The 24,568-nt window shown below is 39.4% G+C and overlaps 1 protein-coding gene across 8 annotated transcripts in view; it reads left to right on the plus strand.

The window, feature by feature from the left end:
- RHOH (ras homolog family member H) overlaps positions 1-20,142 on the plus strand; it is a 45,541-nt gene extending 25,399 nt beyond the window's left edge. For 5 of the 8 annotated variants that reach the window (XM_077136666.1, XM_077136668.1, XM_077136665.1 and 2 more), the window contains 2 exons: positions 16,903-17,018; positions 17,357-20,142. In XM_077136666.1, coding sequence (XP_076992781.1) covers positions 17,573-18,148 — 576 coding nt within the window. In that variant the 5' untranslated portion in view covers positions 16,903-17,018; positions 17,357-17,572 and the 3' untranslated portion in view covers positions 18,149-20,142. Of the gene's footprint in view, positions 1-1,057; positions 4,327-16,902; positions 17,019-17,356 lie in introns of those variants that run through there. The other 3 variants (XM_077136667.1, XM_077136671.1, XR_013165836.1) reach the window with 2 other exon arrangements.
- The last annotated feature ends 4,426 nt before the right edge of the window (positions 20,143-24,568 follow it).

Genomic DNA, 24,568 nt, shown 5'->3' on the forward strand with positions numbered 1-24,568 from the left:
TATACATTAGTTTTGAAAATAATTTTGTCACATAGAGGAGGTGAGTATTAGAAAACAATCCTCTTCTTATAACTGAGAAATGAGGATTTAAGGGATGATTTTGATGGCTGAATCATTATACAGATATTCCTTTTGGCTTTCTGGTATATTGGAGTAGACAGAGGGAAATGCCTGAAATTTCTGAATGGTTATCAAGCTGCCATGATCTCTGATATTGATTGTATAGTCTTGATCTCATGCCCTTGTGATTGTAAAAACCTTGTGACTAACCTTTACTTGTACCCATTTATGTAGTTTTTCGACTTTGGAGTTTATGGTCACTAAAGGCAGCCCCTAATGCTTATTAATGAAGGATCCTGGGTCAGTCAAGAACTGACCCACCCCAAGTCCAAAGTTATCTTGATGACCAAGACAGGATCTAACCAAACTGGGCCTGCCTGACATGCGCAGTAGCTTAGACTTCAACCTATACATCACTTATACCTCCTTATAATACTAAAAGTCATGCCCATCATATATTAAGGCTGCCATTTTCTTACAAACCTTTTGTGACTAAGGATGTAATCAATCTGCGCATGCTCAATAATTAGCTCTAATGAAATTATCTGGGGCCACTGTACTCATTGTTCTGAAACCTGCCCATCTTTGAATTCTATAAAACTATCAGAATTACTGTAGTTTGTAGAGACAGATTTTGGGCCAATAGGCTATCACATCTCCTGCTACATGCCTAGTAATAAACTTTTCTTTCTTTGAAACCCCAGTGTCTCAGGAATTGGTTGTTTGAGTGCATATGGCAAAAGAATCCACCACTTTTGTCCAGTAAAATTCTGGGTGTTAAATGCTAGGTTTGCCAGTGATGAAATTCTTGCTTGCTGTTCTAGTTTGCTAGCTGCTGGAATGCAACACACCAGAGATGGTTTGGCTTTTAATAAAAGGGAAATGATTTATTTCATTAAAAACGTGTAGTTCTTCAGAGGAAAGGTAGCTAACTTTCAACTAAGTTTCTTTCTTATGCGGGAAGGCTCAGGGTGATCTCTGCTGGCCTTCTTTCCAGGTCTCTGGGTTCCAGCAACTTTCCCCAGGCTAATTCCTTTCTGCATCTTCAAAAGCCTGGGCTGAACTGCGAGTGCCGAGATGAGGTATGCTGAGCTGCTTGGGCTGTGCTACGTTGATGCCTCTCATTTAAGCTTCCAGACAATTAAATCAAACATCATTCATTGCAGCAGGTATGCCTCTTAGCTGACTGCAGTTGTAATTGGCAACAGATGAGGTTCACATACCACTGGTGCATGTCCACAGCAATAGAACTAGGCACCTTCACCTGGCCAAGTTGACACCTGAATCTAACTACCACACCTGCCATATGGGAGACTCAGGTTCGATTCCTAGTCCATGCACTTTCCAGAAAACAAACAAGCAAGCAAAGACACACAAAAAACAAACAAGCAAACAAAAAAAATTCAACAAAGGGTGCTGCAATAATGGGATACGTGGAAAAATAATGAAATGCGACCCTGCCATACAGCATACAAAAAAAAAAGGAAAGAAAGAAAAAGACTAGGTTTGCCACTGGATACTGCCAAAGTGCCATTTGCAAAGATGGTTCTCTTTTACACGTCTGCCAATGGGGTGCAAGATTATGTGCTTCAGGGAAAAATCTTTCAAGTGCTGCTATAAATCAGGCAGTAGTGAGAAAGAAATCACTCACCAGCAGAAAGATGTCTTTCCAGCTCTCCCTCCTCATTTCTTGTCTTTATCTTAGAATTGCTTAGCTTCATCAAGTTTTCTAGGCTAGGCAGACTTCACCCAAGCGAGAGACAGGCTTGGTACGTAGAAGCGGAGGTAGACAGTCCAATGAATGAGTTTCAAGGTCAGATTGTCTGGGTTCAAACTCAGCCACCCTCCTCACTAGCTTATCATCTTGGCCAAGTTGTTTTACTTCTCTGTGCTTTAGCTGAATTTCCCCAACTCTAAAATCAAACAAAAATGGTATCGTGCCGCATAGTGTGGTTACAAACATTGAATGAGTTAATTTTTCGTAGAACACATAGAACAGTGTCTGGCAAATGTAAGTGCCATATAAGTCTTTTACTGTTATCATTGTTTACTAAGGGTTAGGCACTCTGCTAGGCATGGAAATAGATTCTTTAAATTGCCTCTAAAAATCCCATAAACTATGCATTTTAATCCACATTTTGCAGTTGTGGTTTTGTGAGTTGCCAGAGGTTAATAAACTAATCAGTTAGGGAGTTGAGTGTCTGAGTCCCCCTGACTCCACAACCTAGGTTCTTTGCAAACAGTCACATATTTGCATTTTTATTCAGTGAACCCCAAACCAAAACACCTCACTTCATTAATGTCAAATGTGAGCTTTTCCTCCCAAAATATGAGTAGGTCTGGGCTCAATACTCAGAACAAAATATTTCTTTTCTACTATAAGCACTTTGTAAATTTATTTCTTAGTAAATTAGAATTTATTCTAATTCTAGAGGATGTTTAAAAGCTTAAAGAGAGGTGATCTATGTTGCTCGAAAAGTCTTGTTATATTAAAACTAGGAGTTAACTTTTGCGTAGAAAGCTGCTGATATGCAATAAAATTTTTCTCTGGAAACAAAAGCAGAGCTGGTTGCTATAGTAATTTTTCTCTGGAAACAAAAGCAGAGCTGGTAGTTTAGAATGTCTGTGTGCATGGGCTTTGCACTTAAAATATTAAGGAAATTAAGTATGGATTATAAAAATAGTCATAAATTTTTTGGAAAAATTCTGTGAGGATGGAAAGAGTGCTGACTCAGCTGATCAAATTTCTGGGTCTTAAGACAGCCCCCAAGTAGCTAAACCACTTCTCTCTAGTCCTTGGTTTCCTTAATGGGAAAAATGAGTGAATTGAACTAGATGACCTTTCAAGCATCTAATAAGGCTAAGTTTTTTTCCACAGGAGGAGACATGGAATATTACATTCCATTTAGGGGTTGGTCAGTGATGGAGGAGTAACTGGAATTTGGAAAATTTCCAGAATGGGAACAAAACAGTTTAAAAAAGAATTGTAACAAATTTAACTAAGAAAGAATTAATAGCCTTAATCTCTAAAGAGTTTTTAAAAATCATTACGATTATGAGCCATTGATTGTATATTTTGGGTGGACTGTCTGGTGTTTGAAAATATCTCAATGAAAATATTTTTTAAAAAGTTAAGGGTAACTCAAAACATATATAAGGCCATAGTTTAATTATAATTAGAAATAATTTCAGGTTAGTATGGCATCTCACATATCTTATGTAATTTGTAAGTTACAGGCCTTGCTGAATTCAGAAGTATAGGAAAATCGCAGCAATTTGTTTTAAAGCAACAAATTGTGCATTGCGGTCTAATTCAAATAATTAAAAAATAGAAATAAAATGATATTTTATTGTCAGGAAACATGTCTTCTGAGTTCAGCATACTTATATTTAAGAAGAGGAAATGGAGGAGAGGTAAGATGTGAAACCAAAATTGTTCCAAGAGCGGAATTAGACAGCACATGGTTTTTACACGAAAGTTTCAAATAATAAATGAAAAAGGAGGACCTCTTGCACACCAAGCTAGGATGGACTTGCCAGAAAGCAGCAACTCTGGTGGAGCAAAACATTGCCTTCAAAATGATTCTCTGTGGGAAGTGCATGCAATTTCATGTAAGCATAAAGTGTACCCTGTGTGTGCATGACAAGTTTCTAGAATGTGTTAAGTTAAGATGCAGCAGGCAGGGGTCCTGGCCGTGGCACTTCGCTGCTTCAGCATACCTGATGAAGTCACTTAGTATGATCGTTTGTATCAAGTAACCGTGTCACTGAAATCTAATCTACTTCTCCCTTTCCACCCTCTTTCCTACTTTCCGCTATGCTAGTTTTAACTGCTTCTTGATATCCTTTCTTCTTTTGATTTAAAAAGATGAAATATTTTAAAAATTATTAAGGAAAGATTGCTAGAAAAGTAAGCAAAGTACACAATTAGATGATTTACAAAAGAAGAAATAAAAGTAGCCGATAATCATAGAACAGAATTCTAATTTTTACTAGTAGTGAATGAAATGCAGATTAAAACCAAATTGGCAAATATTAAACCCAGTGATGGTTTATGGTGGGAGGAAATGAATACTCTCATATGATGCTTATGGAGTATAAATTGGTCCAATCTTTTAATCTCCTTCAATCCAGTAATTGTACTTGCTACTATTTATCCTAATAAAATAATCATATTTTTATACAAAATTTATAGACAAAAATATTCAGCCAGTGTTAATACAGTAAAAAACTAGAAACAATTTAAATGTTCAATAATAAACAATTGATTACATAATGATATTATATTTACATACATATTATGTAGTCATTAAAATTACATTTTAATATATTATCATGTCTTAATGATACAAGAAATATTTTAAATGCATGTTAAATGTAAAAAGCAAGATGTCAATTATATATAAGGTATAATATTAGTTTTGAAAGCAAAATGATACTTTAAAAAAATCAGGAAAAGGTACAGTGATATCTTAGCATTTGGTTCTAGCTGGTAGTTGGTTTTTGCCTTCTTTCAGTATTTCCAAAATACTCAACAATGCGTTCGCGCTCTTTTTATAATCAGAAAAATAAAGAGTATGTAAAAATGGTCCAGAGAAAATGAAGAGAGAAGTTAGTCAGAGCAGGGAAGCCATCTTCTGCCTGCTTGGACTAGTAAATAAAAGACGAATTCTCGTTGCCTCCCTATGGATATGCGTGTTGTGCTATGGTGCTAGTGCTGGTTGGAGGTGGGCTGATGGGAAACCCTGGGGTGTGATGGTTTTCTTAGTCATATGGAGCTTTGGATGTGGGAGGTATCTTGGACTTGGTGGGAGTCTATCCAGGCATCAGGCAGATTCCACATTTCCATAGTAAGTAAAGATCAGACAGGGCACTGCTTTAAATCTAAGGGGAAGATGTAAAATCCTATAGGAAACAGAAACTCCCTACAGGCCATGTAACTTTTCAGGCATAAAGACCCCAGGGCAGAAGATTCCACAAGGGTTCCATGCACTAGAGTATCTTTCCAGAAACCTACAACCTGCAGATGGGTCCCTGGGCCAGAAAAATCCTGAAACCTAGAGAGCCCAGCCTCTCCAGAGCATTAGCTCATTCAATCCCCCTGGCCCATATTAGTGACAGACACTTCCCACGTGAAAAAGTTAGAATGACCATGGCTCAAACACCCATAAAGAGAGGGATGGAAAGATCAAAGGTGATGGTGGAGTTATACAGAGAAGATAGGATTTAACAAATGAATATGAAGGATGAATCATTAAATTGATATTTCTTTTAGTCTACAGAGCAGCTAGAAGTAAAAACCTAAAATTGTGGAATTGTAACCCATGTCAAACTCTAAGATCTGTTCTACAACTAATCGTGGTGCTTTGCTTTGAAATTTATTGCTTTTTTGTATATACGTTATTTTTCACAAAAAAAAGAAGGGGAAAAAAAGTCAATTGTGATGATAAAAATATATTTGTTCCTTCTAGCCTCCTATATTCTGGAGCAGCTAGAAGGAAAAAGTCTGAGAGGGTCGTATGGCAGTCCATGACAAACTCTGGGATCTGTCTAGTAATTACTTGCTGAAGAGCTCTTTGAAAACTGTTGCTTTTTATTTCTTTGCTTTGTATATATGTTATACCATACAACAGAAAAGTTAAAAAAAAAAAAAAAAAGACCCCAGGGCAGGGCATAGAGTCTCCCTCACTCTCAGTTGCTTTGATTTACATTTTCATTCTTGAGTTTCTTTCTCTTTTTTTTTTTTAAAGTTATTTTCATTATGACATTTTGCTCTTTTAAAGAAAGGAAGATATTCTGCAGAAATAGGGCAGGGAAGACATGAGAAGTTGGTGAATGTAATTATACAAGTTAGGAGGTTAAAAGTCCTGAGAATCTTAAAGCAATTTCAAGAGCATCCATCCTTTGGCTGGAATTTTCTAGAGGTGCCCTTACTTCCCAGGGATAGATAGTGATGTCTTATCGAGCTTCAGGTGGAGCTTGTACTTAAAGCACAAAGTTTTTCTTTTTTTGACTTGGCAGAGGATCCCTACCCAAGCCTGGAGCGTTTCCTCCTCCAGACCCCTCTACCAGAGGCAGGTTCCAAGTCTTTGCTCGGTCTACTCTAACATCATTTGTTATTTGATGTACTAACGTTTCTTCAACTACTTGAAAACGTCACTTTGGCATAAAGAATATTTATTTTTGTTGTTGATACTCTTTTGCATTTTCTCTATAACTGAAGAGTGAGACTAAAACTACAGCTTGGATGAAATGCTATAGAAAACAAAAGATCTCACACTTTAAAAATTTTGAATATACGCAAAAGTAGAGAATAGACTAATGAGCCCTCAGGTACCCATCACCCAAATTTAGCGGTTCTCAGCATTTTGCCAGTCTTACTCCATCTGTCACTCTCATTTTTTATTCCCCTTGGAATAATGTAAAACAAATCCAAGGCATCATGTTATTTCACTTGTAAATACGTTAACATCTTTATGTTAGATAAGATCTTAAAAATATGACCGCAATATAATTATTGCCCAACAAAATTAGTAATAACTTCTTAAAGTCATCTAATAATCAGTCCATATTCAGATTTCTTGGAATATCTTTAAAAAAACAGCAACAACAAGACTTTTAAAACTCTCCTATGAATGGGAAGAAGAAAGAAAGACAGGCTTGGGGTTTAGGGTAACTGGACAGCTGTGAGGTGGCTGATTGCTTCGTTTACTTGACTCATTTCCATCATGAAGAGGGAGAGGATGAAATAAACTTTTAAATAGGAACCTGAAGCCAGAGAGGTGCTTCTTAGGAATTTTTTTTTCTTCTAGGAATTTTAAGCAAATTTTGTCTATCCAGATCTAGAAAATTTTTATCAAAGCTACTACTAATGGGAGCTCATGGAGATCCTCTACAGCCTCAACGGAGCAACTCACCCTTTCCTTTCCCTTCTAAGCCAAACTTAAAAAGCAATATTTCACATACAAAGCATTTCTTCAAAATTATACAACCCCCCCACATGCTTATTGTAGAAATATTTTTAAATGCGCATAAGCGCATTTAAAAATGAAAATGAGAATCACCTGTAATCCCAGGACCCAGAAACAAACTATTTTAACATATATACAGTCCTCTAGACTTTTTCATATTTATGGAGGTATACATACCCTTTTTTATCCCTTAAACTTTTTATTTTGAAATAGTTTCCAACTTACAGGACAGTAGCAAAAACAACACAAAACTATGCAGAGAACACGAACATAATTTCCTTCATCCCAGATACCCAGATCCACCAATTTTAGAATTTTGCCATATTTGCTATATTATTCTATCATCCATCTATCTATCTATCAATCATCTATCTCAGTCTACTTATTTGTAAGTCAGTTTTATAAACATTTGGGAGTAAGTTTTATGCACCATGCTGTTTGAACACAAAATAATTCCATGTACATTTCCCAAAAATAAGAATATTCTCTTATGTAATCTTATGTACAATTATCAAGTTCATGAACTTTAACAGTGATCTAAAATTTTTTTATATATTCCAATTTTTTTCATATTATTATGAAAAGTATAATATGAATATTACATTATACAGTCCAGGCTTGTATTGCATTTATTTGTCATTACTGCTTTAGTTCTCTTTTTTAAGTTACAGAAACATCAATGCAACATAACCTTTCCCATCTCAGTCACTCCCAAGCATACAATTCAGTGGGATTAATCACACTTGCAATGTTGTGCTACCCTCATCATCATCCCTTATCAGAACTTTCCCATCACCCCAAACAGAAATTCTATATCATCCTGCATTTAAGTCCCCAACTACCCCCACCCACTCCCCTTGTAAACTCTACTCTACTTTCTGTCTCTATGCATTTACAAAATGTAGCAATTTCATATAAATGGAATCATACAATATCTGTCTTTTTATATCTGATTAGTTAACTCACCATGATATCTTAAAAGATTAGTCATGTAATGGCATGTATCAGAATTCATTCCTTTTTAAGGCTGGGTAATATTCCACTGTATGTACATATCACATTTTGTTTATCCTTTCATCTGCTGATGAATATTTGGGTTGCTTCCACCTTTTGGCTATTGCGAATAACACTGCTACAAACATTGGTGTACAAATATCTGTCCAGTCCCTGCTTCGATTCTTTTGAGTATATACTTAGAAACGGGATTTGGGGTCAAATGGTAATCCTGTACTTAACTTCCCATGGAATTTCCAAACTGTTTTCCACAGTGGTTGCACCATTTTACATTTCCACCCACTGTGTATGAGGGTTCCTATTTCACCACATCTTCACCAGGTCTTATTATTTACCATTTTAAAAATAATAGCTGTTCTAATGGATTTGAAATGGTATCTCATTGCGGTTTTGATTTGCATCTCCTGATGGCTAAGGATGTTGAACATTTTTTCATGTGCTTTTTGGCCATTTATATATCTTTGAAGAAATATGTATTCAAGTATTTTGCCCATTTCTAAAGTGGGTTGTTTGTCTTTTTGTTGTTGAGCTGTAGGATTTCTTTATACAATTTGGATATTAAATGCTTGTCACACGTTTGCTTTCCAAATATTTTTGCCCATTCTATTGGTTGTCTTTTCAACTTTTGGTAATATCCTCAGATGCACAAAAGTTTTAAATTTGAATGAAATCTCATTTATTTGTGTTTCTTTTGTTGATTGTGCTTTTGATGTAAATCTAAGTATCCATTGCCTAATACAAGGTTCTGCAGATTTCTCCCAGTACATATCCTTTCGAAACCTGTTTTTCTCCCACTTAACTTAAAGAGACTTTTTCCATATCAGTCAATTATACTTGTACATTTTTATTTTAAAGAATATCCTTCATAGAGACAAACTGTAATTAATTTAAGCAATCACCTGTTCTTAATAATTTTTTGTCATTAAAAATAACATAGAAAAAAACAGATGCATGGCCAAATATTTCATACCAAAGTTCATGGATGAGTGAGAACCATGTTTGCCACCATTGTTTTTTTCCTTCCCACTTATTCTTATACCTACAAGGTGGCCTCCTTGACTCTCCTGAAATCTGATTCATCAACAGGCCTAGTCTGAAATACATAATCCTTCACCTCGTCTGAAAGGGCTATCTCTCTCCTCCAGTGTTTCCTGTGTTTGCTATCAGCTTCCTCAAAGGCATTTATGGTCTCCAGTCCTCTCACTTCAGAAGGCCCATTGGTCAATTCTACCTCACAAGTATTGCTGGGGTCCCTTTCCTCCTTACTAGTCTCACAGCTTCTACTCTAGACAAGGCCTTCCTCATTCCCACTCTCCTATACTACTAAACTCTGCCACCTTTGTTGACAAAGGTACTGAGGTTCAGAGAGGTTAAGTAATTTGCCCGAGATCACACAGTAAGTGGCAGATGTTGGAGTCAAACTCAAGCCCATCTGACTCCAGCATCTGTGCTCTTCTTCTTCCTCTGAACTGCCTCTCCTTATAGTAGGGGTTGACAAACTTTTTTGTAAAGTGCCAGATAGTAAATATTTTAGACTTCCCAGGCCATAAAATCTCTGTTGCAACTTTGTGTTGTATCCTGAAAACAGCCATAGCCAATAAATAAATGAATGAGCATGACTGGGTTCCAATAAAGCTGTATTTATGGAATCTGAAATTTGAATTTCATATAATTTTCCCGTGTCATGAAATATTATTTCTCTTTGTTGTTTTCTCCCCCCAACCATCAGCAAATGGAAAAACCATTCTTAGTTCATGGGCCATACAAAAACAGGCGTTGGATTAGATTTGGCCTGGATGGGACATAGTTTGCAGTCGTTTCTTTATATCATTGTTAAATCAGATCACGATTAGATATACATGTGTTTCCTCTTTGTTCCCTCTTGTCACGAACCAATCAGCTCAGGCCCCAGACGTGCATACTTAACTCAGAGAAATTAAGAATCCTTTAGTAAATGAGGTTCACTTCCCCTAAAAAGTTTAGTGGCCCCATGGCCTTCCTTGAGCATGCCCTGTGCCGTTTCGCTCCCCAGCCCAAGAAGAGTTTCAGTATTCCGTCCCACACTTATGAGAAATGTTGTAGTAAATATATTTTACCACTGCTTTAATTTTGAGATGAGATTCCAGCACTGCTTTAAGAATTGGTACTCTAACAGCTACAAAGCTAACCCGCCTTGAAATTCAACTGAACGTGACCAGGCTGAGAACTCCCGAGCTGAGGTGACACAACCTGATTACCATATTCCTAGGAGTGGAAGGGACCTGCTGGGGGGTGGGGGTGGGGGGTACAGAATCGAGGAGGGGAAGGGGTACCCTGTCCTTGGCCTGAGGGTTAGAGGGGCTCAAGGCTCAGAGAGGCTTTGAAGTTTAGGCCACTGAGATAATGGGAGGCCTCGGAGTTTGAGATACTCTGTTTTCATTCAACTATGTGGGAGCTAAAAATGCTTTAAGGCTTTGGGATATAAGTATGCTCCTTAGAACCTTGATTCTGGGGAACATGCATTACTAAATTGCAAACCAGCAGCTTGCAAAGGAACTTTCAGAACAAAATTCATTTGGAATAGGGATGATCTGTGTATACAAAAAAAATTATAAGTGATTTCTTTTTGTGGTATTTGCTGGGGAATTTGATATTTTTTGTAGTAATTGGAAACAAGCTGGGAGGAATTCTCAAAGTCAGATTAAGAATTAGTGAAATCGACTCTTACAAGATGAAGCTTGCAAGATGAAATACTACTTGAGAAGGTGTTCACCACAGAAACAACACCCTTATTTTTTTAAACCTCATTTTTTAAAATTACTTTTTGTTGGTGTTTATTACACATACAGAAAAAGCAAGTACCTTGTAAGCATATAGCTCAATCAATTTTCACAAGCTGAACACACTAGTGGATCGAGAAACAGCATGCTTCCTTTTAAATATCAAACACTGGTTTATTTGTAAAAGGGGAATTGTGACCTGGGGGTGGGGATAGGGAAAGTGTCTTGGAGCTGTATTTGCATAGGAAGCACAGTTTAATTTGGCATGACTTGGAAAGGGTTAATGGGAATTATGGGGTGCAGCTTTGGTGTCAGGCTCTTTGTGGGTCTAACTTTGTCCCTGCCGCTTAGCTGTATGACTGTAGCAGGATTGTCAACCCCTCCCCCACCATAATCTCCACAAAAAACTTGGTGGCTTGTTTACTATTATGTCCTCGGTACTGTGATAGAGCCTGCCACACAGGACACCCTAAACAAAATTTTAACTTTTTTTTTTTTTTTAGTGAATCAAACAATCAAGGAATAATATATAGAAAGCACTTAATACAGTGACTGGTGGATGAAAAATAAATAAATGTCACAGAATGCCCCCATTGACCCAGCAATGCCACATTTGTGAATATATCCCGCAGAAAATCCCCCCACATCAAAAATAACATGTATAAGGCTATTAATGGCACAGTTGTTAATTATGGTAAACGTTGGAACTAACTCAAAAGACTGGGCTAACAATGGGGAATGGCTGTGCATAATTTTGACACAACAGAAAGCTCTTTAGCTGAAAGCCTGACAAGTATGTAGAACGTGTTGAAAATAAAATTAAAAAATATATATGTTTAGAAGATATTATATACAAGTGTATGAGAACTGAATAAGAATTTGAAGTGGTAAAGTTTGGAGATGTCTAGATTTTTTTTTTTTTTTTTTTTTTACTAAGCTGCTTAAGATTTTTTGAGCGTCTTTCCATTTCCCCAGACGGGAAAAGCTCTCTGCTGGGTTCCCCCATCCTGAGCAAGGTCTGCTCTTGCTGGGATGTCTCTGCTAGGCTAAGGAGGGTCACTGATGGAAGTGCTGGCCAGAGAGTTGTTGCTGAGGAGAGTGATGATTTCCTAATCATCTAAATGTGTTCGATTCATGCGGTTAACAATTTTCTTAATGAATGAATTAGCTGCTGCCAGCACAGGCCCTTTGCCAAAAGCTTTCTGAGGAGGGTGACATTTAGATGTAGTGTCTGTAATTGACATTGACTGATGGCTGTCATGCATCGTTTTGAAGAAACAACCGAGAATCCTATCAGCATTTTGAAGTCAGCCACATCATACAAAGCCCCACTGATTTAAAACCAGCAATAATAACAATTAGCTCATCCCAGGCATAATTTGACCTCAGTTTATTTTATGCCAGAGCATTCTAAACAGGCTTTCTCATAAAACAGAGCATTTCCAAATGTACAAATTATTGTTAAATGTACTAGCACAAATTGCTGCATTATTATGATTTCCACCTGATCCTCATGAGCTCCCCAAGAGGAAGGAAAGGCAAATCTTATTCCAGCTTTGCACAAGAGGACAATCCATTTCAGCAGAGTGTCACAACTGCTCTGTTAGAGGCATTAGGAGGTATTGTAGGAACATAGCTGGGGGCGGGGATGGCATGGGGGGAGTCAAAGAAGATTAAAAAAAAGTTTTCTTATTGTTAAATATAACATATAATCAAAGAAAAGAAAAAAAGCAATGATTTTCAAAGTGCATTTTGATAAGTAGATACAGAACAGATTTCAGTTTGTTATGGGGTACCATTCCACTATTTCAGATTTTTCCTTCTAGCTGCTCCAAAACATTGGAGGCTAGGAAAAACATATTTTTTTCTTTTTTGTGAAAAATAACATATATGCTAAAAAGCAATACATTTCACAGCACATCACAACACTTAGTTGTAGAATAGGTTTCAAAATTTGGTGGGTATTACAATTCCACCATTTTAGGATTTACTTCTAGCTGCTCTAAGGGTCCTGGAGACTAAAAGAAATATCAATATAAAGATTCAGCAATCTTACTCATGTGTTAAACACGGTCTGCTCTGTATAACTCCACCATCACCTTTGATCAAAGAAGACTTAAGAAGAGGTAGGGGGCCACGGTGGCTCAGCAGGCAAGAATGCTTGCCTGCCATGCCAGAGGACCTGGGTTCACTTCCCGGTACCTGCCCATGTAAAAAAAAAAAAAAAAAAAAAAAAAATTCAAAAAAAAAAAGAAGAGGTAGGGGTTGGGAGGACTGGGTGAAGGGCAGGTCTTTCTAGGTGAGGAGAGCAGCCTTGAGTGGGTCTGAAGCAGGGGTAATAGAGTGGGTATTTAGTATGGGGTGAGTGTGAGGCTCAAGTGAAACCAGGAGCTCCTCCTAGACAGCCCACCATTCTCCAGAAGATTAAATGAATTGGGATGCCTCATTTCCTTAACCCTCCGTCTTTATCCCTTGGCTTATAATGAACAGAAGGGCCTGACGCCCTTGCAACAGGAAGCCTCCCTTCCCTCCTCTGGCTTGCTGTGTGTGCAGGGTGCAGGCCAACTGAAGGCTGTCCTTGCTGTGAAAACAGTAGGAGAAAGGAGAGGAGAAATCGAATTATCCAGCCCTGAGAGGTTTTGGGGTTGAAGGCTCATTGACTGCGGTCTGATAAAGCTCAGAGAGGCACAGTCTCAAGGCTTCACTCCGTGGCATCACTCATGTAGCTCTCTGAAGTTTCATTTGCAGTTACTCTTCTGTATTGAGATATGTAATTAGGGTACTACAACCAGGTAGCCAGTTGTAGTATACCACTGAAAACCCACTGTTATTTTTCACCTGGCAGCCCTTTTGGGGGAGAATTCCTGCGTTAGGAAAAAATCCGCTGAAATCAAGCCAATCAGATATACATGCTGAGGACGTGACCCACAGCAGCTTAGTACTGGGAATGTGTGACACACTTTCTGACGATGTGTCTCATGTCCATATAGGGTATTGCCCTATCTGGCCTGAGCTCCTCCCCTCCCTGGCCCCGAGGCCCCATATTTGGTGATCTGCTGAAGGTGACACCTGTCACCAAGGTCTAGCAATTGTCTTCACTGCTTTGGAACCATGCACTGGTTTACATTCTTATATTCCCGATGGCAGGCTTTTTACATAGGTTGGATTGTATGATGTGTGAGTAAACTGTTTAAAACTGAACAGAGAGATTCAAGTGTTGGAGAAAATGAGAAAAGAGACACACCTGTTCACTGTTAGTTGGGAAGCTGAGAGGTGCAGCCCCTTGGAGGGCAGCGTGGTGGTTACACAGCAGGCTAGAGGTGGTCCTGCAATCCCATTGCTAGGTATATACCTGGAGGAACTGAGTGTGGGGACACAAATGGACATTTGCACACTGGTGTTTAATGGAGGCAGTGTTCTTGATTTGCAATGGATGAAGGTGGCTTAAGGGTACATGACTGAGAAATAGAAGGGAAACTGTGGTGTATATACACATTGGACTACTGAGCAGCTGCAAGAAGGAATGAAGTTCTGAGGCATGCAACTAGGTGAATGAACCTTGAAGAAAGTATGTTGAATGAAATGGCAGAAACAAAAAGACAAATATTATCATGCCTCACTTATATGAACTAACTATAATATACATACTCAGAGAATTGAAGTGAAAACATGGGTTATGAGTTTGGGGCCTATTGTAAAGGTTCCTAGATTGTAGGCTCTTACATAGTCACATTTATTCCAGAATTTTTTTTTTAACATGGGCAGGCACTGGGAATCAAACCTGGGTCTCCGGCATGGCAGGCAAGAACTCAGCCTGCTGAGCCACCATGGCCCACCCTCTATTCCAGAGTTTTAACTGTTTTTCCTAAATTCTGATATGCTGAGTTATTTGTGTATAACCTTGTCATTCCCTAGAACTTTGGGTATTTATGTGATACCTGACACTCTAGAGCACTGAAGCTATCAAAGTCAGCATTGCTCCATACAGCAATTGCAAAAAAATTGAAAAAGTGATCAGACTTCGACTAGAGATATGAATGAAGCTGATTTGGCTAGGACTAAGGTAAATCAGAATATAGGATAAAGGATGATATGGTCTGTATTTTAAAACTTCAACTTCTGTGTGAGGCCAAAGGAAGAGATATTTATTTCATGCAAAATTTATAGTTTTGATAGCACATTATCTAATTTAACTTGTATGGTCAGTTTATTCGAACACCATAATTACATAAAATCTTGAATAGGGAGTGAGATTTTGTTGGTTTCTATAGGTTAGTGTGATGCCCCAATACATCCCAGAGTAATTTAGGCAGAGAATAAAAAAGTTTTGGCAGGGTGGTGCGATGGTGGCTCAGTGGCAGAATTCTCACCTGCCATGCCAGAGACCTGGGTTTGATTCCTGGTGTCTGCCCATGCAAAAAAAAAGTATATTTGCCAACTCCCCTTGGGGGACTGAGGAGAAAGGAGGAAATATTAAATTTCCCCATCGGGAATTCTTGGTATTCTCGTAAGCAGTAGAGACAACCAATTCAATAGGCTGAGCCTTTGATCTTGGGGCTCGCCCTTATGAAACTTTTTTCTACAGAGGAGAAGCTAAGCCTACTTATAATTATGGCTAAGGGTCACCCTCAGAGAATCTCTTTTGTTGCTCAAAATGTGGCCTCTCTCTCTAAGCCAACTCGGCAGGTCAACTGACTGCCCTCCCCCCTACATAGGACATGACTCCCAGGGGTGTAAATCTCCCTGGCAACATGGGACCTGACTCCCAGAGATGAGCTGGGACCTGGCATCATGGGACTGAGAAAGCCTTCTTGACCAAAAGGGGGAAGAGAGAAATGAGACAAAATAAAGTTTCGGTGGTTGAGAGATTTCAAACAGAGTCGAGAGGTTATCCTGGAGGTTATTCTTACGCATTATATAGATATTTCTTTTTAGTTTATGGTGTATTAGAGTGGCTGGAGGGAAGTACCTGAAACTGTTGCCTGTATTCCAGTACAGTTTTTGATTCTTAAAGATGACTGTATAACTATATAGCTTTTACAGTGTGATTATGTATTATGAAAATCTTGTGCCTGATGCTCCCTTAATCCAGGGTATGGACAGATGTGTAAAAAAATAAGGGCAATAAATAAATAATGTGTGTGGGGGGGAGGTAAGAGATAAAAAATTGGGTAGATTGCAATACTAATGGTCAATGAGGGGGAGTGGTAAGGAGCATGGGATGTGTGTCTTTTTTCTTTTTATTTATTTATCCGGATTGATACAAATGTTCTAAAAATGATGATAATGAATATATAACTATGTGATGATATTGTGAGCCATTGACTGTATACTTTGGATGGGGCTATATGGTATGTGAAGATATTTCAATAAAAATATATTTTTAAAAACCTTTACTCTGAGTTTTGGTGTGAAAGGCCTTTTTTTCATCTGAAGCTGGACTGGCCTTGTGAAAATGTCTGTAGCCTGTCTCCAAAGCTGACCTCATTGTCTGGAACTCTCCGATCTGCTGTGAATGAGAATTTGTACCTTTTATGAAATTTATATTCTGACAATGTTTATGCAATCCTGTTTAAGAGATAGACACTAAATATGGTTGCCTTCAAATAGATTATTATGTTTAGCCAGTGGCTTAGAATTCCTGATACATAGGCTGTCCAGAAACATTGAAAGACACAAAGAATTTAATCTGCGCAAAACTCTGAGAAGTGGTTTCCAAATTTATCACCATCATGCAGATGTGTAAACTGAGGCTCAGAGATCAAGTACCCAACGTCACACAGTTGTATAAGTAATGGAAACTGATTCTAGAAGCCAAAAACCCCAAGGACAGTGACCTTTCCCTTATATCTGTAACCAATGGTCTCATTTCCTAGAAATGTTGATATTCTAGAACTTAGAAAAACCTTAAGGGAAAATCCACAGCAATTTTTTACAGGTCTGGTGATTTCTTTCCCCTATCTCAACATGAATTCTCACATATAAAAGGACTGGGTAGTAAATCAGTCAATTAAGGAAAATGCTCATCGTATCCATTGCTCTGGATTGTATACAGATTCAAATGCATCATATACATTTCTCTTTCTTGCAATTCCCAGGGTGGCTGGAATCATTAAAAACTGAAGAGACGGTAAACACTCTCAACTGCCTTCCCTACTTCCTGGAACAGAAGCCAGCAGAGAGCTGTTTAAAAAACGTCTCCTTGAAACACCAGGTTGCCATTGAGATCTTTTTTCATATTATGAGCAGAGAAGTTGCATGTGTTTTTAACACTAGTCTGATTTTAGAGATAAAATAAACTTCTGCTTCTTGACCATGTGGAGTTGTGGGTGCATGTGCTTAGGGATTACAGACCCATGCTTTCTGTGCCAAGGGGAAGGGAACCTGACCTCCAGGTGGGCTCCAGGAGAGTGGGTTTGGAAGAGATACTGCAGTGGGCCCCACAATTGACCAGTTTACCACATGGTAGATGAGTTTGCCCTTGAGGAAGTCCCCATGATTACAAAAAGTGGGAGGAAAAGCTTAATTTTTCCCTTTCTCTTTCTGTTCCAGTGGAAGACTAGGCCTTGGAGATTTGCAAAGAAGCCTGTGCTTCTCCCTCTGATGGACAGGGAGAAGTAACATTCCACGAGGCGCTGTCAGAGGTCTCAAGAACACTAGCCCATCTGGTACTCATTCTTCTTGTTGAATGGCATCTGCTGCAGCAGTCCACTGAGGGCTCATTGCCTTGCAATTCTCAACTTGTACTTAGGACACCAGATTGGGAAGATGCTGAGTTCCATCAAGTGTGTGTTGGTGGGAGACCCCGCTGTGGGGAAAACCTCCCTGTTGGTGCGCTTCACCTCGGAGACCTTCCCAGAGGCCTACAGGCCCACGGTGTACGAGAACACAGGTGTGGACGTCTTCATGGATGGCATCCAGATCAGCCTGGGCCTCTGGGACACAGCTGGCAACGATGCCTTCAGAAGCATCCGCCCCCTCTCCTACCAGCAGGCAGACGTGGTGCTGATGTGCTACTCCGTGGCCAACCATAACTCTTTTCTGAACTTGAAGAATAAGTGGATCAGTGAAATCAGGAGCAACTTGCCCTGTACCCCTGTGCTGGTGGTAGCCACCCAGACTGACCAGCGGGAGATGGGGCCCCACCGAGCCTCCTGCATCAATGCCATGGAAGGGAAAAGACTGGCCCAGGATGTGAGAGCAAAGGGCTACCTAGAGTGCTCGGCCCTCAGCAACCGGGGGGTACAGCAGGTATTTGAGTGTGCCGTCCGAACGGCCGTCAACCAAGCCAGGAGGCGCAACAGAAGGAAGCTCTTCTCCATCAATGAGTGCAAGATCTTCTAAACCCTGGATAGACTTCACCCAACATTTATCTGCTCACCCCAAAAACTAATTGACAGAGGGGGAGCTGGCAAGCTGGGAAGGGTTGGTGCTCTTTCTGGGTACATCTCAAGAAGTGTTTCCTTTGGATACAGTTGTTGATGGAACTTGACCACTGGATGTTTTCACTAAATGCACCCAATAAATGAACTACTTACCCAGTCCAATTAGAAAATCCCTTGGGAAGCCATAATGGGTATTTCATCTTTAATAAAAAAAAAATTAAATGATCTCTAAAATTTTAGACAATGAAATGAATTTTCCAAAGGATTCCATACTTAAAACGCATTTTATTTAAATATTAACAGTGTATCATGCTTGTACTTGAGTAGTCTTTTCTCTCATATTCACAAAGACAAAACTGCCCTGTGAGTGAAAAGACCTATGGAGTCTTACATATGTTTGTAGTGTTATGTTATTGTTTTCATCTGAAATGGTAATTTTGTTGAAATCACTTGTCTGCTGGATTTTACTAGGTAATTAAACTTTAAAATGACCATAAACTGATCCTTGCAATTAATTTTCCACATACCTATCTAATTCAGAGCTGTATGTATATAGTTCAATAACATGATATTTTAATGCTGCCTAATGATTTTAAACTGTCACTGTATTTCTCTGTAATGATTTAAAAAAAGCATTTTCTATTTACTTTATTACCTTCTACCCAAAGAACTCCAATTTTGCACTAAATGTTTCTCTCTCATTCACAAAACAAATTGAAAGAAAACCTTTCAGGTGGAGAATCGGATTGCTCCAATAGCCATAGATTATATTTTCATTTCTGGAACTATTCACATCACCGGCTTACTCGGGCAGTGTGACTCCTATCTGGTTGCAGGTCTTGAGAAAGACAGCAGTGTGATGGTAATTTAGCAAATTGAGCTCTGAACTGAGCTGGCATGGCAATGTAATTTATTATTTTTAGAATCTAATAAAAATAATTGGCAAGCGATGTACTAGGGGAGAGTCCTATTACGACCTGCTAAGTTTCCTTGGGATCCATAAATACAGCTTGTGCTCAGGACCAGGTGTGAAACACAATCCTCTAGTAGGTAAGGGGAATGCTGGTACATTCCTTCCCTTATAGCCCTGAGCATATGTATCTATTCACTGGCGAGTGTCTGACTGACGTGGGCACTTTTGATGACATCTGGCTCACACCCTGGTAGTCTATCCCTGGTAGGGAGGTGTATCATTTACTGCCTGTCTTAGTTCCCTAGGTGATTGTGATAATTTAGTCTGCTTTATACTTACAGTTATCAAAGTTTTGAGTCTTGGGGCCGCTTTACACTTAAGAATTATTGAGAAACTCAAAGTGTTTTTGTTGATGTGGGTTGTGGCTATTAATTATTAACTGTATTAAAATACAGTCAATTGTACAAATGAGAAATTTAAAAATATTTACATATTAATTCCTCAAAATAGCAATAATTAATGCATTAAATATTAACCTAAATTATACATTTTTAAATGAAAAATAATTATATTTTCCTAAATAAAAAATTTAGTGAAAAACAGTAGCATTGTTTTATATTTTTGTAAATATCTTTAATGACTAAAAATATTAGATGGCTGGATTCTTATGTCTGTTGTGGTAGGTTGAATTATGCATCCCTGGAAAAAACCATGTTCTTATCTTAATCCATTCCTTGGGTGTGAACTTGTAAATAAGATCTATTAGAGATGTTATTTTCAGTGAAGTTGTGCCCCAGCTGAATAAAGTTGGGCCTTGATCCTGTTCCTGGAGGTTTTATGAAGACAAAGCCACAGAAATGAGCAAGAAGCTAGAAGTCAATGAAACACAGAAGAGAAAGGAGGGGACATGGCCATATGATGGGAAAACCGAAGAACCTAAGGAGCATTGGCAGCCAGCACCGGAATACCACAAGCTTCAGGACAAAACATTGCCTTGCTGACTCTTGACTTTGGGCTTTTCTGAGCCTCAAAACTGTGAGCAATAAATTCCTGTTGCTAAACCAATCCATTGTGTGGTATTTGTCATAGCAGCCAGTAATTAAGACGATCTGCTTCTGCATTCAATCTGGTGCAATTGATTGTTTTGGATGTATTATGTGAAGAAAATCTGGCTTCACACACATATGTGGTTAGAGAAATATTTAATAGCCTTCTCAGATACTTGTAAATATTCTCCTTGATAGTACTCTAATAATTCATAAGTTGTAGTTTCTTAAAGGTTAGCTGCAATGTGGAATCTGAACCACATCGCAGAACTTTTTGAACACTGTACACTTGTAGAGAATGAGAATGAAAAAATAACTGTCATGATCAAAAGAGTCCTGGGGAATCCCAGGGGTTCTTGGACCACACCTTGAGAAACACTGTTACCTTCTACAACCTTCAGCACTTATATCTTTTTTTCTTTGTTTTCTTCCTAAATCTTTTTGTTTGTTTAGTTTTTTTTTTAATAGTCATTCATTCAATAAATATTTGTTGAGTGCTGCCATATGCCAGGCAATGCTGCAAAGTGCTAGGCTTCTAAATGAAGCTCTGATTGCACAACCGAACATACCTAAGACAGAGGCCTCCACTTCAGATTGCTGCTGGGCTTTTGGCACCTTTGTGTAAATTAGAGGAAGTCACCCCTCTGAAGAGATACGTCTCATGGACTCCCTTCTTTAGGTAGACATCACGCTGCACCAGACACATGGCATGGGGAGAAGGGCCAGGACAGGACTGCGACCACCATCTCCCCTTAGATGAGCACCTTTATGCAGAGTACAACTTAGGCAACTGCTCATGGTAGCTCTGCGTGTTTTGTATTTCTTTTATTCTGTTAGCTGGTACGCCTCAGGGGCAGATTTTGAACACAGGTAGGAAGGCTCTAGAAGAGGCTGTGACCTTAACTACTAGTCTATGTCTATGCAGTTCCTAATGTATAGTGGTGACCCACCAAGTGGCAGGGCATGGGTGGGAGTTGATACTACTGTATCTCTTATCTTTAAACAGTCTCAGAAGTGATTGTCTATATAGATTTTTAAAACTTGGTACTTGCTGAAAACAATAAAAAATCTTAGTTGAGAAGAACTAAACCTATTTCATATATGAACCTATATATACACAATTAAGTACAAATGTATTTCCAACAGCTACAAAGAATGCCAGGCTATTTTAGCTAACTACCAAATCTTTATCATTGGAGCATTGATGAACCCTCGGTGGAGTGACATTATCTAAGGACTCCTCTTGTGTTTAATAGCCTCAAATACTGCTCATGATTTAAGTAGAACAGAACTGAGAATTGTCCACTGGCTTTTCAACCTTATTGAGAGGAGTTTCAGCAGAGTGGTGGAGGCAAGGGTTTGACTGGAGTTTGTTCAATAACAAATTTTCACTTTGGTCTAGTTCAGACTCTTAAAGAATTGGGCCTATATCAGCTGTATTTCTCTAGATCTCTAACTTAGTTTCCTGGTTGCCATGACAAATACCACACAACGGGTTTGCCTAAACAATGGGAATTAATTGGCTCATGGTTTCCAAGGCTGAAAGGCTTGATTCCTCCTTGAGTTGTTTGCATTCTGGTTGGTTGGCAATCCTTGGGATCTTTGGCTCTCCTGCCACGTGGTGATGTCCTCTTTATGAAAGTGTACCATTTCTCATGGTGCACCATGGCCATTTCACACAAATGGTAAGGCAGTTGGCATAAATGAGTATGATTTGAATTATGTGGATATAACCAAACCACATATCTTATATGGTCAGTTCTAATAGCTATAATCAGTGGCAAAAATAAAATTCGTGCTCTTCCCCCCACACTGCTTTTTCCTTCTCCTCTCCTCCCATCCACATCCCCTAAAAAGCCAAAGACCTGAATCTTAGGCTCCAGTGAGATGCCCTCAGTTCCTTGGGCTGGCATATCTGCCTTCACCCAAACACCTTCAGTACTTCAATCCAGTGGCTATCCTCATCCCTGTGTCACCTGCATTCCTTGACTTGAGAGCACCTATGTCTTGCTCTCTGCACTGTATGCCTTGAAATTTGGAGGGCTCACAGGCTGACCAGGCAGGGGAAGAGATGGGCAGCTCCTGTGCCCTGTTATCCCTGCTAAACTTTCTCTCTCTCCCCCAACACACAGACACTCACACAACTAATGCAGAATTCCTTCAGAATCATTTTTGTGAGGAGGAGGAGACTCTTTAACATATTAGTAGGAATGAATTTCTCTTCACCAAAATTGACTGTCCCAAAGCTTTTCTTTGCTTCTCGGAGAAAGGGGATGAGGGTGGTGGTGTTAGAAGGTGGGAAGGGACCAGGTACCTGCTTTTAAGTAGGGGGCGGTTTTCAAGACAGAGGGGGAGGAACTGAGGGAAGTCCAGAGACAGTAATGTCAAAGGGTGCTGATTCCATGACTTTGAATTCACCTGGGCAGGGACACACAAGACGCAACCTCTGCCTGTTGGCAGGAGCCAAGCTTAAGGCCTCCCTCTGGAAATTTGCACACCTGAGATAGGAAATTTAATGTAAATCCACCCTCCTCCATGATGGGACCTGGAGGCCAGCTGGTATCTATCTCCCCAACTCAAGAAGCTCCTTAAAGGCAGTGCCATTTCATCTCAGTGTTCCTAAGGTCTAATCCAGGAAAGCATAGGAACTAGACAAAATTCTGTAGAATTAAATCAGAGAGAGAGACAGTGTAATTGGGCTGCTGTGCTGCAGTAGTAGCAGTGAGTTAAGGAAGGAAACAGGCTTTCCCCAGCCTGGGGGGGGGGGGGGGGGGGGGGGGCGGGGGGGTGGAGTGGTGGTAAGAAGTAAAATAGGTCATTTTGGTGGAATCCATGTAATTACAGTGGTTTCTAAGTATATTCTACTCGTGTGTTTATTTATTTTTGCCTGCCTAGACTCAGGGATATATTCCTTAAACTACAAAACTTGGGGTACCTTTTGTGGACTACTGTTTATCCATTCTTAACTATTCCAAGTAATGACATTAAATATGCTCTTGTTTACATTAAAGAGTTGGCAGTGACTTAAGTGGGTGGGGGAAGAATCTATTCTATTCTGTCTTGCTTTATGCCAAGTATTTAAATGGGGGCAGCAAATCCAGTGTGCTGATATTACATGAGTGACAAAATGCCAAAAAACAGCTTTCCACATGTACATAAGGAATGCATTAGACAGAAGATAATAACATTAAAGGTTAACCTTTGTTCAGGGCTTAGGACGTGCTGGGCACCGTCCAGAGAACTGGTGTGTGCATCATCTCACTGCATGGGGTGTGGGTACTACGTGGGGAAACTGAGGCCCAACGTGTTGATGTGACAAGTTCAAGTCCATACAGCGGGTGAGTGGTGGCACCAGGAGTCTCAGACAGGTCTGTTGGACTCCAAAGTGCTGCTCAAATAGGGATGTTCCCTGGAGACTTTGGCAGACTCCTACAGAGAATCACAACACAGACCTTAAGATTTTGGAGACAAGGAGTCTCAGGTAGGTCTGTCGGACTTGAAAGCTCTGCTCAAAACCATTGTACCCCACTTCCTCCCGGAGCAGCCTGCCTGTACGGCTTTGCCACATCTGATCTTTTGTAGCCTTGGAGGCCTCCAAACCTCTCACAGTCAAATGACTTAGATTTTAATAATTTTTTAAATAAAATATTCCAATACTGGTCTTATTCTTTCCCTTTGTATTGACTTTTCTGGCAACGAGAACAGGACTCCCCTAAGTCACAAAGCACCATCATTGGCAAAGGTCCCTACCCCAACTCTTAACTTCTAAATATTAATTATATAGGCTGATTGTAAATGAAGTGGCAGAGATGAAATATCTCATGATTTCATGCCTTAAAAAGCTTGGGAAAAAATTCTCAGTTTTGTATTTCACTTTTCCAACTTTGAGGTTTCAATTATTTCTTTCCAATGAGGGCCTGCTTCTTTCTTTCTAGAATTTGGTGCCAAGGAAGGGCTCTTTTTTTTTTTTTTTTTTTTTTTTATATTTTTTTAAAGGAAAGACAGAGAGAAGGAAGGAAGAGAGGAAGAAAGGGAAACATCTTTTAAACATTTTCTTGTTTTATTGTATTTTGTTTCTCCGTTTTCGTTACATGGGCTGGGGCCGGGAATCGAACCGAGGTCCTCCGGCATAGCAGGCAAGCACTTTGCCCGCTGAGCCACCGCGGCCCGCCCCAAGGAAGGGCTCTTTATGCAGAATGAAATGAGATGGAGGATTCCAATTTGGCTCATCTGTAGGGTTCTGATATGGCAGAAGAGACAGGCCATCTGCAAGTGTTCATCTGCCTTGCTGAGAAGGCAGGCCTGATGGGTTGAGTCAGATCACCATGAATTAGTGGCAGGAACTCTGTATCTCTCCTGATAAAAGAGAGAAAGGTAATCAATGGTCAAGATCTGAAGCAGTTTTGCACAAGAAAAGATA

This window comes from Tamandua tetradactyla, chromosome 19, assembly GCF_023851605.1.
Source record: "Tamandua tetradactyla isolate mTamTet1 chromosome 19, mTamTet1.pri, whole genome shotgun sequence".
NCBI lineage: Eukaryota > Metazoa > Chordata > Mammalia > Pilosa > Myrmecophagidae > Tamandua > Tamandua tetradactyla.